The sequence below is a fragment of the Mytilus edulis genome, chromosome 4, assembly GCF_963676685.1.
Source record: "Mytilus edulis chromosome 4, xbMytEdul2.2, whole genome shotgun sequence".
NCBI lineage: Eukaryota > Metazoa > Mollusca > Bivalvia > Mytilida > Mytilidae > Mytilus > Mytilus edulis.
The window spans coordinates 88,682,868-88,702,438 of record NC_092347.1 but is presented as its reverse complement, the minus strand read 5'-3'; the positions used below and the strand labels follow the sequence as shown (position 1 = coordinate 88,702,438).

Genomic DNA, 19,571 nt, shown 5'->3' with positions numbered 1-19,571 from the left:
TGTCTAGACCAATGTAACCGTACAAATGCTTGCATGATAATACCCACAACCTATAAGTAAATAGTTTAATCGCTGCAACATGCACAATTCACAGTTACATAATTGAAAAGGGCTCTGTCATGTTCAACTTTTAATAATTTAATTGTATAAATGAACTTTTAATTCTATTTTATTTTTCGATATTCAAATGTAAAAGGTTTCTTCACACGGTAATGTGGCCCCGTCTCCTTTCGAGAATCTGTAAACCATCTGTTAATACATATCCTTATCACTGTCTGGATGTGACCAACTACGACCACTATCCTAACTCATCTAACTACCGAAAAAATATCTAATAAAAATCATTTTGGTATATCGTATTATTACATAACATTGTTACTGTTGTAAGTCTTTTTGTAATCGTGAATATTCTGTATAATATGACACCAACCAATTGTTCCCGTCGTGTAATTAGTATGAATTAAAGGTATGAAGAAGCATATTTTTACCTGTTAAACCATCGGCTTTGATAGTACAAGTACATCGTATGTATCAAACCGTGTATGTAGTAATATAGATCATTTAACAGAGTATAGTGTTCACTAAATTACTGTAATTTTGCAATTGGAGATAGTCTAAGAGATTACATTTAGGTAAAATGTTTAACAATCAGTGTGTGGTCCTAAAAAATCTTATTTTCTTTCAATAAAGAAAACGGAGCAATTCTGATGATCAAAATGGACATTCGCCAAAGTGAGCTGTCAGTCATAATTGATCCCACCTATTTGCTATGAGTAATATTTGTCGATCGACAACAGTATCTTAGCCGCTGTATAACATAATACAAGAGAGATATATAATTATTTGACCCATAACGAGCAAGGATGCTTCGCGAGGTTGTTAGCGAAAGTATTATCTGTATGTCTTTGAACACGTGTTTCCATTCTCTATGAGATTGGAATATTTGGAAGATTATTCTGTGCGAAATTATGAATTCTAGGAATAATGTTTTACTTTTATTTGCACGGTTTCCATGTGATTATGTACCACAAAGAACAATCAATTCTAATGAACTACAAGCATCATCAACGACCCTATACATGTTCTGTATTTCCTGACTTACTAACAGGCTTTGTTCTTCTTACAGGAACAGGGCAATTTGTGGATAAATAATTCCGTTAGCTTCACGTGTATCAAAACCTACGTAGTTAACCACGCTACTGATTGGAGACGTTGTCACCTGCTGGGGATACGGAAGCGACGTAAGTTATCCAATGCAAATTACGGAACATAATTTATACAAAACGAAATAAATTTTGACTTGTAATCATGTGATATGAAGGATATTTATTCCTTGTGGCTGTAAAATTTAAGCAGAGTTTGGATGTCCTACCATGGCTAAATGGTCTGTACTATTCCATCAAACTATCTTTGTTGTGCATATTATATGGATAGTCCGACCGGTTACGTCTGAAAAGTTTTTCCAATACAGGGACCACAGAGACCAAAATTATTATCTGAAACAAGCCAATGAAAATAAGAATGAAGTTCAAGATGAAGTACAAGCAGAGGTAAGATATATTTGTCTTATGTAATCAGTATATTCTTAAGTTATTCCATGTCTTGTCCCACATAATCAGTGTGGTACTCTGTTGTAGTCAATTGTTGTTTTACACTCAATGTCATTGGATTTTTTTCCTCTGTATTATGCTTTTTTACAACTATATATCACTGTTGATTATAATTATTATAGTTCACTGTTGTTTTATTGGTATGTTGTATATATAAAAAAACTGCAATGCCTGTCTTCTTTTGCGTAAAAAGTACCACGTCTGTAAATATTTTCATAAACAAAATTTGAGTAAAAAGAACTTTTTTCAAGAGAGGTCATATTAGACATTCAGTTTACATGTAAATCGTTATTAAAGATTCATGTTTTTCGACGCACCACCCAAACGTTAACAGGGAAATTTCTTAATTCGTGTTCCTTGTACTACATACGTCTACCATTGATAAAAACATGCTTTGTAACAAGAATAACAATTGTACAAAATTGTTTTTATTGTTCTCAATATAACTTGTATCATGACGGTATCTAAATGTAATGTTAAATTTAGACTGTTTAATCGCGTAGACATGAGTTGGCATTAACACAGAGTTAAACCCCGATAACTTATGAATTTATTAGTCTAAGATTAATTCCTAAATCTGTTTGTAATTAAACACGTACAATTATCACACCATGATAATTATACGTAAACTTAATGGTAAGATTACTATCTATAAAAGCAAGATGGAGTCAAAGCTGATTTTTTAATCCAAACATAAGCCAAACCAGTGAAAACACGTCTGGGATATCTACAACGCAATCATAGTGAAAACACGTCTGGGATATCTACAACGCAATCATAGTGAAAACACGTCTGGGATATCTACAACGCAATCATAGATTCATTTTGAAAGGGTTAACATAACATGTTTTTTGTTTTTGTTGTTGGGTTTTTTCTTCATTGGGTTGCTGTCTTTGTATTATACCCTGATCTCCAGTTATTCATTTAACGTATTCAACTACAAACGAGACTGAAATTAAAGTTTAGCTATCATTTTTATCCACAAGATTGACCCCTCATACCGCCAGACAGCAGAAACCAATGCTATCACCTAGAGTTTAATAGAACTGTATATTGAGGATTAATCGTTTTATTATTCTTTCAAATCTTAAAGAAACATTAAAGATGAAGAACAGGAATAGAATTCACCTGTTGTATATTATATATACTCTATCATCCCATACCATCGATCAGACGGTGACATGGACTTAAAGAATGTCATCGCAAAAAATTGGCCACGTTTTATAATGCAGTATGACTAGCAATTATAGTCCAACATATTGACCGTTATTTAAACTTCACTTCACAGTCTTCAGGAATTAAGTGGCCCGTTTTAAATAAGTGGTAGGAGTGAAGCATATTTGATTGTCACAAATAAATACTTGTGTCTGATCTTAAAGAGTATCAGTTTATAAGACGTTATCTGTTCAACTGTTTATTTAAGCATGTCTTCAGATTATTTAGGACGTTTTTATGAAGATCTTTTGTTAAAAGTTTTGATTTATTTCTCAATAAACTTAAGGACATTATGTAGGTTTACTCATTTAAAACATTCGATTTAACTGACATAGTTTTGAATGGAATAAAACATTTCACTATAGCTGTATATTGTCTATGTGTAAAATAAACAACAGCATGTAATGCATGTCTGTGTAAAAAATATGTACATTAGAAACCCATATAAAGCATGTATATAAATATACATTTGCATTGTATATAAATAAATGATTCATAGTAAGGTAGTTTTAGGCAGTAGATATTAAAGGCGTGGGAAAGATATAGGCGTTTATGGCTGCTCTTCACACTATAATTTATGTGTAGTTATCTTAGCAGACAATAAAAACTGATTTTGAAGGAACCGCCCTAGACCTATACAGTTGTTAAATAACGCTGCTGTACTTCGTCCATTGACATCAATTATATGTTCACCTCGTAAGCTTGTAATAGTGGCAACTGGACGTTCAACATACATTCAATAATATAAATACATCTGCACATAATAAATAAGCTAAATGATTGTGTATTGTCGTATTGTTGAATATTCATTACTTTGAGTCATCTCTTTATTTTCAAATCTTTTATTTGACATAGACTCTTGTAAGCCTCCTTGTATAGTTTAGAACTTTTATTTAATACTAATCTGTTCAAAATTAATCTTGATCACATTTTTAAGCTCTTTTTATTGTTAATCTTCATTCAATTCATCATAGTGCACTTTTTTTCATTTTCTACTTTTTATTTTCATTTAAAATCCCATGTTTCTTTAAACCAGGTAGACCCCTGCACATAATGAAACTTTAAGATTCAGTTTTGGATTAATTTTTAAATCTTTATCTTTGATCTTTTTCCTTATAATAATACATGATTGACGGGGTGTATTCTTAGATGTAAAGTTATGGAATATTATTGAAAGAACACGTGCAAAAATTAATAGAAAATGTTCATCTACCTAAAGAGACAATTTAATATTTTTATGGTGATTTTCATATTATATTTGTTATGAACGACAGTTTAAATAAGTTGGGGAAGAGTGAATGAAGGGTATCAAAGCATTGCGTATACAGACGTTCCCTTCGATAGCAAGCGAGGCGAGTACACCTTTAAATGAAAGCACAGCGTGTAATCAAAAACACAGCAGAAGGAAACATTTAATCCGTTTTACTAAATCGTATCCCATAAACTCCTTAATATCCCTCATTCAAGTGAACATTTAAATGATCTGCTTGTATTCTTGAAATAATTATAAAGTTTAATATCTTTCATTACTGTACATTGAGTGTAGTGTTACACATTTTAATACATTACATAAGTGAACCACTGCGATAGCTGGTCTTAATAAGTACACCTTAATTTTCTCTCTAGACCACCAAAGATTTCGTTTATATTACTTATTGCTAAGATGTGACTTTCAATTTCGTGTATACATATATACATAAGCTATGCATTGTTATTATAGGATATGAGAAAACAAAATATAGCAATATTGAAAAAAAATAGCAGATAAGATCTCAGACTGTGTCATAAGAATTATGATTCATTTATAAAAAGATGGTAAAATACTAAAATTTCTATAAAAAAAAACATATTATAGAATTTCGCTCAGAATAAATACTAACAGGTAAAAGGCGACACACTTGAAAGCGAAATATTCCCTCATTATAAAAAAAATAAGATAAAGAACGTTTCCGTTTATTGACACTTTGTTCGGGATTTCTGTTTTTCCACGTTCATATATAAGAAATAATTATGTGAACAAACAATATACAAGTATTTCGTATATTTCACATGATTTAGTCTCAATGTCCTACGGAAATAGTAGACTTACTGTTGTGTGTTAATGTAGGTCTTATAACGGACGCATTAATTTGTTTATTCGGTACGAAATATATATGATAATATAGAACACGTAAGTAGGCCAAGAACATTGTTACTATAAGTATATCATTACATATTATATGCTATCCAAGTACCGATTACACACGAAAGGACTGCATCAAATATTCAAGGTGAAGGTCAGAGAAGATTATGGAGCGATGACAAATAGTCCACAAAACGCTACTCAGAAAATCGAAGAGAACACATACTTCACCAATAGTCGGAGGTAAACGAGAGTCGGTAGCTCTAGCTCCACTAATGACACCTGTTAGTTACAACACGTGTCGTCAATTAAATGTCAAAGAGAATGTTTGTTTCTGAGACGAACAACAATTGCATTCTTTGGAAACATTTATGTTGAAAACAATCTCTATGGCGCAAATATAATTTCAATCCTGGTATCTATGATGAATGATGAATTCATTCTCAACCATACAATATATTTTGCAACCCAACTTAAATGTAGATATAAATTATCGTAGCTTACGAAATCATATATATAACTATCTATAACTGTATACCTACCCACCTGTAGTCTGACAACATCTCACCATCCTCTGATATATTGGTAAATATGATAAGATGCCAGAAGCTTCGATGTGATAGTTATTCTTTGGCATCATCAACTCTATGTAGAAAAAAAAATACCAGTCAAAAAGTCGTATAAACTAGACAGAAACTTAAATCGAGAAGGAACATGCATTCCAAAGGTCACGTACTGGGGAATAAATAGTAATTATATTTGATGATGATCGAAGTCGTGTTTGATTAATACTTTTCTTGCTAGATCTTAAGCAGATGACCCCGTATACATCAATGGATGCAGACTTTAAGCTTGACCCGCCCATTGTTTTAATTATATTTTTCGACGTTTTCTTATCGCTTCATTACAATCTATGCATTTCCTAGTCATCAATCTAACACCTATATCTATAGTTTGATAGATGTTGTCTGAGGCATTTGTTTTTCATCACGTATTTCTAATATTCAACATGTTTTCATGTGCAACGGTACTGTTAGTTTTGTTGATTTTACCTATATATTTGACCACTGCACATGTGGTTTACCGTTAAACAATTTAGCACTAATGTGATTCTTATCATTCCTTTGTTGAGAAACTGTACACAAAAGATGCCTTCTCTACTTCACTAAACTCTGTGTTAAATATACAGTAACCTTGATGGTAGTAAAGCTACATTTATTAGGCGGAGGAAATATGGTAAATTGTTATGCACAGACACCGGCTGTTTGGGATTTATAGAAAGTATTTCTTCTTTTTTTTTTAAATGTTATACTCCTTTATGCATACAATCTCTCTCATTTATATTAAAAAGAAATCATTCGAAGTTAAAGGTAAGACAGAAGATACCTGAGGGACATTCAAACTCACTAGTCGAAAATAAAATGACAACTTCATAGATAAAAAATACAAACTGACAAACAATAGTACGTTCATTCCCTTTATATTCATTTCTTATTTGGGGAATCAGCAATTTGACAACCAAATAGTGAAAACATGTTTACCGGTAGTTCAAAATATATGCATATAAAAAAGAAGATGTGGTATGATTGCCAATGAGACAACTCTCCACAAGAGACCAAAATGACACAAATATTAACAACAGTAGGTCCCCGTACGGCCTTCAACAATGAGCAAAGCCCATACCGCATAGTCAGCAGCATCTCTCTCATTTCATACATTTCCAGTGACCAAGATATACCCGAGACATTTTAAATCGGATTCGTACTCTTTTTTTCAAGCAAAATAAACATGTCCAGTATACCTGCGTCAGGTTTTACTTTTAAAAGATTAGAAAACCACATACCAAAATCTTCTAACGTTTACTGCTTTGATTGTCATTATTATGTTATATATAGACTATGCCTGGTCTGAAATGTGCATGTATTATTTGCCGTTGGATTTTAACCATCTATCAATCAAGCAGTAAATCTTATTCTTGGTTGATCTCTTCATACCTGTTTCCCTCTAAAATCATAAACAAATTAAGATATATTTATCTACCTCCCTTCATTTGATAGTGTTCATTTTATACGTAGAATGTCTACAGTACGGTGTTCATTTTATCAAACTGTTTACAATTGAATAAGTACGTATTACGCAACCTGTTAAATGGTAGTATGTCTGCTAAACCAATCTAAAATTCATCGCTAGCTTTACCAGAGTGCATACCACAGACAAAAACATATATAACATGTGTTCTTTGTTTTGTTTATGATTGCTTCTTATGCAGTATAAGAATTTTCTATATCTATATTACAGATGCAGCTTGAAAAATATGGATACCTGCGGTGCAAAGTAGGTCGACGCAGACGGCGGTCGGTGGATACACCGACACACAATAGTTTTAATGTTTTTGAGGGAAATGGGAGAAGTTGTAGTGAGGACGAAATTAAAACTGCAATCAAAGAATATCAAAAGAAATATAAATTACCTGAAACAGGTGTAGTAGATGAAGAAACAAGAAAGTTCATGAGCACTTCAAGGTGCGGGAACTCGGATAGTGCCGACAACCCTGACATTGAACCAGTCGACGTTACTGATCTGGTTCCTATTGAAGTTGATAATCCTCCTCCGAGTAAAAAAAGGTGGAAAAGAACAGCCAAAAATACAGTATTATATAACTTATTATTTCCTCAATTAACTCAAAGTAGTGTCAAGATAGCTGGTAAAAGAAGAACTAAATTCCTTTTAAATCATATTCAAAAAATAAAAAATGAAGATCCAATATGGCTGCGACCAAAGAGACACAAAAGATTTGTTAACATTCATATCAATGAAACGGGACTGAATGGTGAAAAAATAAGAGACGGTCAAAAATTCACAAAAACGGATATTCGATGGCGATTATTAGAGACTGGTTTCAGCACAAGAATACCTTTGGAAGATCAAAGAGCAAGTCTTAATATGGCATTCCGTATGTGGAGCGAGGTCATTCCTCTCAACTTCGAAGAGGATGTATCTGGTGATATAAAAGTCGTAGATATAGAAATAGCATTTGGACGAGGTGAGAATTGTTTTGTATCCATAGGTGGTTTGAAATTATTCGACTACCTTTATGATTAACTTCCCTTTACCACTATTTGATTTATAAATCAGAATCAAATCTGAAATTCTGATTTTTTGTTGTTGGTTAATTTACTGATAGGAATAAATGTATCCACGTGGCATTACGTCTTTGACAACTCTGCATTGTGACACGGTATATCAAGGGACTGATCAACATATCGTACGAAATTTGTGGAGAGGATGTCCTTATCATTGAATGTCTACCGGGTTTTATAGGGATTCGTGTTGCTCAGTCGTATGTTGCCTATGTTCTGTTTTGTAGACTGTTGTTTGTCCTTTGATCGTTTTACTTTTGTTTTTTGAATTGAACATTGTTGTTTAGGTTTGTATATCCCTTTTCTTATGTTTCCCATCTTTTTTACGAGTATTCTAGGGATGTTTCCTGCAACTCAACACACATGGTTTGTCTTTTATTTTGACCATATTGTTGTATGCTTTTATTGGACCAAGGATGTTCGATTGCCAACTTTGTATCTTATGTTCCTTTTTGCAATTGTCCGAAACAGTACACCTCTATTTCTCCGGTAGTTAAAGGAATTGATTACTAAATCCAGTCAACAGTCTAGGCAATTAGTTGTTGGTTATAATGGTATATTATATTTTTCTGTTTTGCAAAATAGGAGAGTACATAAATATTCCTCGTAAAAAACACTTTTGTATCGTTTGTTAGTGTTTATATTGTTAACTGTCTTCTCTGTTGCTTGATGTTAAACTATCAACAATCAATCAATGATTTCAAGGTTTTAATTTAGCTTCATTTGACATGTTTGTCCAGTGCTTGCTAAATGTCAGACGAAATATCTTAATCTCAGACAAAAACAGATCGATCTTGGTCAATTTTCTATCTCCTCGTGCCTGCTACGTATAATCATAACGTTAATACTTCTGGTCAATCTTCTATCTATCTCTCGTGCCTGCTACGTTTAATCGTAACGTTTATCCAGGAGGTCTGGAATTTTAATACAATTATCATTAAGCTGATAAAATATAATTATATAATGAAACAAATAATAACGGTTTTTCAAGGTTTTCAGACTGTTGTTTAATTCGGTTACTATGCCAGTCTACTAGACTCGTAGTACACTATACATATAATGTAATTAATTGTGAAATATGGCATTAATATTGGATATTTTGATGTTTACATGAAAGCTTGTTTGTAGATAGTTCCGTATCAATCAAATTTGATTACGAAAAATGGTTTGTAGTTATATGATTGAGTATGGAGATGGTCGGCAATTATCACTCGGTTGCTGTCCGGAAAATTACGTCATTTAGCTCTGCAGTTTAATTAGAATCCATTTTGACAAATATTTCATCTTAAAATCAGCTGATTTATGAGTTTTTAGATTGCATTTTGTATGAAAACCCAGAGGTCGCGTCTTTTCTGCAAATTGATATTAAGATTTGAAGGAATTTTCAGTCAACTTTTATGATTCATTTTCTGTTATAAATTGTTATATTACATTTTCAAATTATATCATCAAACTCTTGTCAAAGAGGTAATAAAGCGAGAACTACAGACATTGCAATACTTTATCTGAAGACGCACCGGAATGTGAAAACGTTTATCGATAGTTTCCAAAAATTAAACTAGCATTGTTTTCTATTATGCCAATAGTTTATATTGTTTTAAATAATTATGTGTTCTACAGACGCCACGGTTCTAGCCAATGCCATTTGAAACATTTTCATTTTACCAATTTGAAAAGCCTTCTAAGATAGTCTCTCTATAATGGATATATTCGAAACCTTGATCTTTTTTTCTATGACTCAAACCTTTCTTAGATATATATCAACTTGTATTGATTGATGAAGTGAACATCAATCTCATGACTTTTTGTTGATACGAAAACATGTAATCGGATTTATTTATGCATAGAAACATTTCAATAATGTCGGTTGTGAAATGCATTTTCTTAATTTCGAAAGTAAACTATTTGCACTGTTTTACATTCTTAAATTGTCTTATTTGACGTTTGAACAGCGTTACACTACTGTTGCCTTTGATTATTTTTGGCTACATGCATATGTATTTTGCATTCGGATATTTTTCTTCGATAAAAAATACGGATATGTACATCAGGTGTCTGATGTTGATGCTTTTGTGCAAGTTCTGTCTTTTTAAACAAAGGTTACTATGTCATAATTTACTTTATCTGTAAAATTTAAGATTCGATTTAGTTTTACAACATAGAGAAGGATGTAGATCACTAGGCTATTATTTCTTTCTTTAACTTTGACACTTTGTGGCAAAGGTATATAGTATTACCTATGTACATCTTCCCGTCCTTCTGTCCAAATTTTGCCTTTACAAATATGCACACACACAATAAAGAGATGGTCAAGTTGTCATTTTTCTGTTGTTGGTTTATTACTGGTTTTACTTTTATATTTGTCTGTACGATGCATCCATGATCATCTGTTTTTGGGGTTTATTCGGATCCAACTGGTTTCACTCTTTTTTTTTATTTGTCTTCGTAAAGCACTTACTCTCGTTTGTTCGTAATTGATTGTTAAATATAATTTAGTTAACCATTCTAATATTTTACAGGATCACATCAAAATTGTGAGAGGAAATTTGATGGTAATGGCGGTGAGATTGCCCATTCTAGAGAAAACGGTAGAGACGTTGTACATTTCGATGATGAAGAGGATTATAAATCTATAGAATCAATTACAAAAGAAAAAGATGGGATTTATCTATTACGTGTAGCTGTTCATGAAATAGGACATGTGTTGGGACTATCTCATTCTAGCCAGATCACATCTATCATGTACGCTATTTATCATCAGAGTCATGTTAATCCAGATAAAGAATTTGAGCTAACCTGGGATGATAGGAAAGCAGTACAGAAAGCTTATGGTAAAGAATTCTTCTTTTTTTTTTTAATTATCGTCAAGTTATATATTACATATCGTTTATTCCTCTTATGGCTGATGTAGTTCACTTGGTTTTGGTTTGTGACCTGGATTTGCTTTCGCTAAACCGATTTATGCTCAGGATTTATGACTTCCGAACAGTGGTATACTACTGTTGCCTTTATCAATCCTGCGATAATTTTTTCTTCAATCCAATGTTTTACTTCTAGAAAATATTTAAGTGTGTATTGAGCATTGTTCAGTGATTCTAGCAATATTGAACATTTTCAATTTCAAGTTGATTTTCCTTTTTGACATTTTACACTTGTATACCATGTATACTGATCGAAAACATTGAAATATTACGGGTTATTTACAACTAGGCATAATTTGGCTTTGTTTGATTTAGCACACAGTTTTTTGTATGTATGGTTGTCAATTGTTTATCTTTGAGCGTCATTGGTGAATCTTGTTCAGACACATCACTCATCGGGGGTTATGCATCAAACAAGTGGTATCTTTGATGAGATTTCTACCGTAAATTTCTTTTTATTTTGATTTGTTCTGATTTGTGTTTTGTGTGTGTTTGTTTCTTTTCCTTTATACAGTTTAAGGAATTTGACATATTTTACATTGTCAGAGATTGATGTAAAAATATATAAGAATTATGTAGAATGAAATTCAAAACAGTGTGGCTGTGGCCATTGACTGACACATTAAATTCATCCATTGACTGGGACAATTTAGGTGAACGTTTGTATGTAACGACCACTGCTCACTATGTACTTTTTAAAGACACTTAAACTATGGGGTCACCAAAGGTTCTCAACACCTTATTAAAGTAATTCGAAAAATTAATCAGAAATAACACGATGTTTTGATTTATATCAATTATATAAATCGAAACATAAAGGTTATTCCTGATTAATTTTTCGAATTATTTTATAATTAAAGGCGTTAAGAACACTTTGGTGACCCCAAAGTTCAAATGTCTATCGTAGGTACGTCGTGAACAGTGGTCGTTACAGACAAACGTTCACGTAAATTGTCCCAGTCAATGGATGAATTTAATGTATCAATCAATGGCCACAGCCACACTGTTTTGAATTTCATTCTATTAATGGCTGATATTTATAGCCTCCCTTTAACATATGCACTTCTAATCAAGCATGATAAGCAGTTCCCGTTCCAATACCGACACATATCATGTTGATTATTAACCAATTATACCATTTCCAACATTCGAATTATGACAATTTATCGGATATCACAAATTATCAGAAATGTCTGAAGGTAATACATGCAGCATGCGCATCGGACGATGTTCACCCCTCTGGAGCACTGGATGAACACTTATGGAGTTTGGCTGTTATATTGATGCTGGTGATCTCTCTTATGGTTGTCTAATACTGTCCTATTCTGCTCTTTTCCGTAGGACACCGTCAATTAATATAATAATATGTTCTTAATATCAAACAAATTAAATAGGTGCACTGTCGTACTTCATATTGTGGTCATAATTGAGTGGTTTCATGTGAATTTTTATCACTTTGTGACGTCAAAGCCAGTAAAAATGCTGATTAGTACGTGTCTGCAACGGGGGCACTTTATGATTAATTTACAAAAAATAGGTTACTCATTTATTTGAATTATTTATCAATTTAAAACCTGAAGCTTTAATCTTTTAAAGATTGAAATGTACTCATATTAATTTATTATCGTATCTTGATTGATCTTTTATAAAAATACGAACATGTGAATAAAATGCGATAAAATTGTTTAATGTTCAAACCCTGCTAAAACATTCACTGCATGCAACTTAACACAATATGAAAGCTAATACTAATTGTTCTTATTATAAATAATGAAAAATTTTAAAACACAAATCTTAAATTAATATAAACAATAAGATACCAAAAAGACAATAGAATAAAACTACATACCAAATTAAGATTGAGAAAAACATCTCCGAGACTGAGCAAGCTCGTCAAAGATATTAGGTAATACTTTGTGACTATATAAGCAAGTTTAATCTCCATAGAATCCATCAGTCGCACTTAAAATAAAACAGAAAGAAGGTCAAATACATATATGTATACGAGGTTTATTTGAAAACCTTCTTTTATAAACAGTTCATATACAAAAATTACCATATCTCCTGAAATCATCTTCCCCTGAAGGATAAGACGTTCCTTCAACTAGAAGCACCACTTCTGTTGCACATGGCATACTTAATCTGTTTGTTAAAAAACAGAAAAAAGAATGACATATTAAACTTATCAATACATTCTATAATAGTCCATACAATATCTCTTTCGAAGAGATGACAAGCGTTATAATTAGGAAACCTTGGTCATCGGTTTTTGTTCATGATAAAAAAAAACTGTCAGTTAAATTGTGATATGAAACGCCACTATGAGATAGATTCCCTATGTAGCTTTGCTTCTAAAAAATGACTGCATGGAAGTTCACAATGGTAAAAGTATGCTTCTCAACCAACCCTCGGTATTAATATCTAGTTACATATATATGTAAGTAAAGACATTGAATAGACCATTTATTATCATTAACAAAGTGGAAGGCAAAGTTAAAAAAAAAAGGAATACGCTAGTGTTTCTTCTTCTTCTATATGCAAACTCTTCCTAATATATATACAGGAAATAGTCAGTAAGAAAAGGGGCACATTTGGTTTCCGTATGGGTGTTTACTTTCTGACAAACAAACAAAAAAAAAACATGCTGGCGATTACAAAACTACGCCATTTTCATAAATTTGTTTCACTGTTTTCTTATAACTGATATGAATATCCTAAACAAAACTTTCGACTTAAGTTAACAAATATATCCCACAATTTTAAATCGTCTTGTATTGCACAAATTGTTGCATTCCAAATCTGAGTAGAATTTCCGCCAGGGAAGTGGAAGCATATCATCAGCAGATTCTATTAAATGTCCAAAAATCGACACAAAAGCGTCAACCCTAAATTTCTTACAATTACATGTTCATAAAGGCTTTTATTGTGAAATCTACTTGAAACACATAATGATGCTAGATACACAACAAACAAAAGGGAGATATGTTGATTTGAAGCATCACCACACGTACCCTTTCTCATAAGAGAAATGTAATAATAAAATCATTTAACTGTATAGTTTTAAATGTATTTTCTTGGAACACACGTGCTTTTTTTCAATCCTCAATTATTATGTAGTAAACAGCTATTGTCAGTGACAATGAAACGTCCATTATGCTATTACATGTGTGGCTAAGGAACACGCATCAACTATAAGAGGAAAACCTTTTTTATGCTAAGTGTTAAAGAATTAACGATAAAGTGACAGCAATCGAACAGATTATTATCCTAAAAATTACGTCTGGAAGCAAATTGCGACTTTGAAGGGAAAAAATTGTCCATATATAAATATACCAACCTTTATGTAGCTACTAAAGGTCTGGCATCTTCATTTCCTGAAAATACAGAAAGACATCAGTTTTAAAATTAATAGGCAAACACAATACATGTGGAATGTTTCTGACATTGGACAAAGGTTCTTATGTGCTTTTGTGTGGACTTCCATCGGTATAGCATGCTTTCTTGGAGAGTTGTCTCATTGGCGCACATACCACATCTTCTTATTTACATTTCTTACATATTTATATCGACTTTTGTATTTCAATGTAGATAACGTGAGGCAGTAAGGAGTACAACGATTTTAATTATTGAAAAGGAAAAATAGAAAACTAATGTTTGTTCAAAAGAATATTGATTTTCATATCCAAAAGCACAAGGGGCCAATTCATATTCTTACTCCATTTAACTAGATGTCTGGGAAGTAACTTGATTTTATACATTTAAACAATATTATGTTCTTCACAACATTAGGTTAGTTATGTGTTGACAAGTACGACAACTTAAAATGAATTGGTATCCCACTAATAAAATGTTAATTGAAAAAGTTCATCCATTAATCGATTTACGGAAACTAAAGGCGAATCTGATACCATTCAGAAAGTGAAAACATACAAAATCATAAATCATCCCAAGATTTCAATCTTTACCGTTTCATATGTGGACATTTTAAAACATTTGTCGCCTGCTACGTTATTGATGAAGTCAAACACTAATACTTGTGGGTGTTCATTTAAGATCATTCGAACTTACGAATAATAAAATCCATTCATCTTTTTCGTTGAATGAATATGATATTAATCGAGAAGATAGTATAAGTAAATGGATGTTATTTTAAATGGCAGGTCGGAAAACAACTTTGAAACGTACAGACAATTTCATATCATTTAAATGGCAATAATACATAAGAGCTGAGGAAATCGTTCAGTTGTTAAAAATGAACTGTTAATGAGCCACTTCCCATATTTAATTGAAAACAGAAATGGTTCGTTATGACACCATGATGGCAATGTTTCTTCGTTTCTAATAAATTAAAAGCCGGATATCAGTTGAACAATTGCTTCCCATCCTTTTGTGAGCGGGATTAATTAATGATCTAATTAAGTGACATGAAAATCACGCATTTCTCGTATTGAACAATGAAAAATATTTGTTTTGTAATTTTTGCGTTGTAATTTTACAGATTATGAACTTTCATAAGTTTCTGCTCATCATTTTCGTCGTCCTTTCAAATATTCAAATTTACATACTCCTATTAATAATAAAGAATAAAAATAAAAAGGTTTCATTTTCCTGTAAAAAAAAAATACACACACAAAGAATGGTTCGTTGTGACACCATCATTGCAATGTTTCTTCGTTTCAAATAAATTAAAAGCCGGATTTCAGTTGAACAATTGCTTCCATCCTTTATATTTAATGATATTGAATAACGGTATACTACTGTTGCCTTTATTTCGATATACAAAATATTTTTGATTTTTTTTTATGGGGATCGATGGTTACGAAAGTGTCTGAATTATTAAATGGTTTTCAAAACAAAAACAACAGGAAGTCAGGTTGATTTCTTTACAGTCTCATACTAGTATAAAGAAAAGAGAAAAAAAATTATCATTACATTAATGCATTTATAACATGACGTAGAACTATATGTTGAATGAAATTTCAAAAGACATTTAACATTAAAATATACCATGACATTATATATATATTACAATGTATGTCATCAAGAATGGAGCTCAGAATGGATGATTGTTTGTAAAAGAAATTACAGGAAAACGGAATAGAATATTGAACCTCTAATATTTAATAAATACCATAAATAGGAGTGTGTATTTAGGCACATTCAACCCTTTATCTCTGATTTCTTTTACTTTAAACAGGAGTGTGTAGAGGCAAATTCAACACAATATTCGACTGGGTAAGGAAAACACCTAGTAATGGACTTATATACAATACCTACTTCTTCAGAAGTAATCAATATTGGATGTATGAAAATCACGCTAATCGTACTCGATATGGTGATCCATTATACGTTGCCCAGGAGTGGAAAGGTGTGCCAGATAATGTTGATGGATACCTCCATGTATGGTACTTTGCTGGAACTCGAATTATTGACGATACATACTTCTTAAAAGGTATTTAATATTGCATGCACTATATATAAAGGAGATATGGGCTATGCGTTTAAGGTCAATGAAATATGATAGTAAACATTGGATTCCAGTTGTATTTTGTAGATATCAAATATAATATAATGCAGATGTGTTTGTAGTTTAAAAGCATCGCCCTGGTAATGACGTTTTCGGGAACTGATTGCCCAGTCAAATAACTTGTAAATTTCCCGGAATTTTAAATGCATAACAAGCAATAATGTTAATAACTGTTGGATATCGCTCTTTAACAATGTTTTATTAAGAGTAAGTTACTGTTCGCAAGATTAATTTATGATCCCTAATTGTGATATTGCTTAGAGATCAAATCTACGCAAGGGGATATTGTATCCATTTATCTCTGAAACACAAAACAAGCGAAAATTTTCCAAATCATTAGTATGAACCCACATGTAAAATTACTTATTATCAATCTTTTTCGTTTCATACAGTTAGAATTGTGTTATTTGATTGTTATTGTCTTTCTGTTTCAGGTGAAGATTACTTCCTTTATAACAGTGAAGAAGATAAAGTATATGATGGTGGTACTGGAAAAATCAGTGAAAAATTTGGACCAAAGAAAGGTCAAGATATAGGCGTTCCGGACAATTTAGATACAGCTTACTTTGATAAGCGAGATAAAAATATATATTTCTTCAAAGGAGATACTGTAAGTCAAAAGTATATCATAACAATATATATACCACACTAACCTAAATATTGAAATATAATTACTTTTGAAAGAATTGAAACATTAAGTTCATTTAAACGATACTTAAAGAGGAACTTCATCATGACATCCGGCATACATTCTACTTTTCTTGTTGATGAATTATCACATAATTATGTATAACAGGATTTTTAATTGTCCTGTGTGTTATTGATGGAATTGGAAGTGCTTACTTTAGAACGCCAGAGTTGTTTCCAGTTTGGATGAGTGCTTTTGTTTTCCTCTCTGTGTTTGATTACTTTTCCGATATGACAGATCTTCCTCTTTCTTTCCTTTTTTCGTATTGGGACGAATTATCCGGTCACATCTTTATATTTTGTTAAAACCTCTTTGACATAAATTATATTAATTCAGGCGTTAAAATAGTACATGTTTATGGCAATAGTACAGACAGGAAGGAATGTGACGGTTAACTTTGATAATTTATTCTTATGAAATCTTTTCTTGTCATTGTTTCAAATTCACAAACATTGACTTTAGGATTAGTTTTGAAGTCTTTGACATTATTCAAAGCAGCAATGGATATTTGCTCAAAAACTTCAATCCGTTGCTTACACTCAAGCTTCCCTTTCTTTTGAAGTTATTTAAATGTAAATCCTTTTATTTGTAGAAGTAGAAAAATCTCTTTGAAAAGGCTTTTAAGAATGCAATCGTAGAGATATAACTTATCAACGATTTTAACGTTCAAACTGTCTAAAAACTGGCAAATTTTCAATGTAGTTTACCATAGCAGAATTGTTAAGTTCATTTTATTACTCATTCTTTTTGTTGAAATTTTCCCATTGATGTCCTTGAAAATCCGATTGATGCCCTTGAATTTTGTTTTTGTTATTTATATATGTCGCAAATTTGTGCAAGTTTGCAGGTTTAAAAAGATGGGTTATTATTGTTGCCAGACATAACATAACATTGAGGACACTTTTCAATTAATCTTAAAAGTATCCATGCTGAGGACCCTTCCCATTAACAATGTTTTGAAACATTAAAAAAGTTATTTCTTTAACAGGTCAATAGTGCCATTTCAATACATATATAAATTACTTTTCTTGAGTATCAAATAATCACATATTGATTTTGGCTTTTTCTCGGATTTTATTATTCATGTACCGATTGCAACTGAAGATCTACAATGCATATAAGACTGTGTGACAAATTAAGAACTTTAACATAAAAATTCCCTGTGAAGTATTACTGTTTTCATTGTGTGAGCGTTGTAATAACACTTTTAAAATAGACGTCTATAGATATGAACTGTCTCATGCAGCATCGTTCGTCGTATTTACTTCGAAATTGATTTCCTCTCATGAGTTCTTTATGCGGGAACTCAGTTTGCTTTACAAGGATCATAGTAAGAATCGTATACATATGATTTTTATGAAACGTATAAACAAAATACTGTTCAGTCGGTATATTCAATTTGAAATATCTTTTTCTTGGTAGGTTTATGTTTACGACCCTACTGATGAAGAAGATGAAACAAAAGGTTGCTGCTTACGAATTAGAAAATTTGGGAAGAATTCCCTCCACTTGATGGAGAACGTCAAATTGAAGGTGATTTAGACGCAGTATATTACTCTTACAATGACACAACTATTTACTTTTTTAAAGGAGAAGACGTTTGGAAAAATGAATTATTTCATCCGAGGCAAAAGCAAATCAAAAACGGGGTGAAATATGTGGGAAACTGGTTTGCACATTGGTACGATATTTGTGACGTACGACCAACATTTAGTAATTTTGAAATCCCATCAAATAGTCATGTGTGATTATGTTTTTGTTTTCAATGTCAAGGTCATTCCAGAAGAAGACATGTTGTATTTCTATCAACTTTTTACTTGTCAGTGGGGAAGACATAGCTTGCTTGTAATACAAGTTGCTTCTCTGTGATTATGTAATAAGAAGTGTCATGTAACACAGTTTGTAAAGGTATACAAAGACAACACTTGATTAATGAGTGTTTGTATGTGTGTGTGCTCCATCGATTACAGGAGAAACATTTCAAATAACACAAGAGTAATATTGGACCAACAGTCAATAGTGTCCTGAAGATACTGAAACATTCCCTTCATTGATTTATCCGTATATATGTCTATATTACAAACTGCTTTTGTGATTACTGTGAAGACGTTTCATGCGATTAAACTGTGATAACCTTTATATATATATAATGTGAAATATTTATAAGCATTTTTGTCATTTTCGTAACATTCTATGATTGTTGTATTCTAATATATATATGTGTAGTACAATGTTGCCATATCATGCAGTGGAATGATACGTCAGATTGTTTGACCAGAGAACACATGTCACTCAATAATTTAGATATTTTTAAGCCCTCTGTTGGTTTCCTTGTTGTTTGACCACAG

At 31.9% G+C, this 19,571-nt stretch overlaps 1 protein-coding gene across 1 annotated transcript; it reads left to right on the top strand.

Annotated features, from left to right (window-relative positions):
* Positions 1 to 516: 516 nt before the first annotated feature.
* LOC139520932 (matrix metallopeptidase-21-like) lies at positions 517 to 19,107 on the top strand. The gene is given in 7 exon segments (XM_071314033.1): positions 517 to 1,550; positions 7,246 to 7,990; positions 10,607 to 10,918; positions 16,206 to 16,460; positions 16,970 to 17,145; positions 18,646 to 18,709; positions 18,712 to 19,107. Coding segments are annotated over 7 exon segments (1,989 nt in total). The 5' UTR covers positions 517 to 1,373; the 3' UTR covers positions 18,972 to 19,107.
* The last annotated feature ends 464 nt before the right edge of the window (positions 19,108 to 19,571 follow it).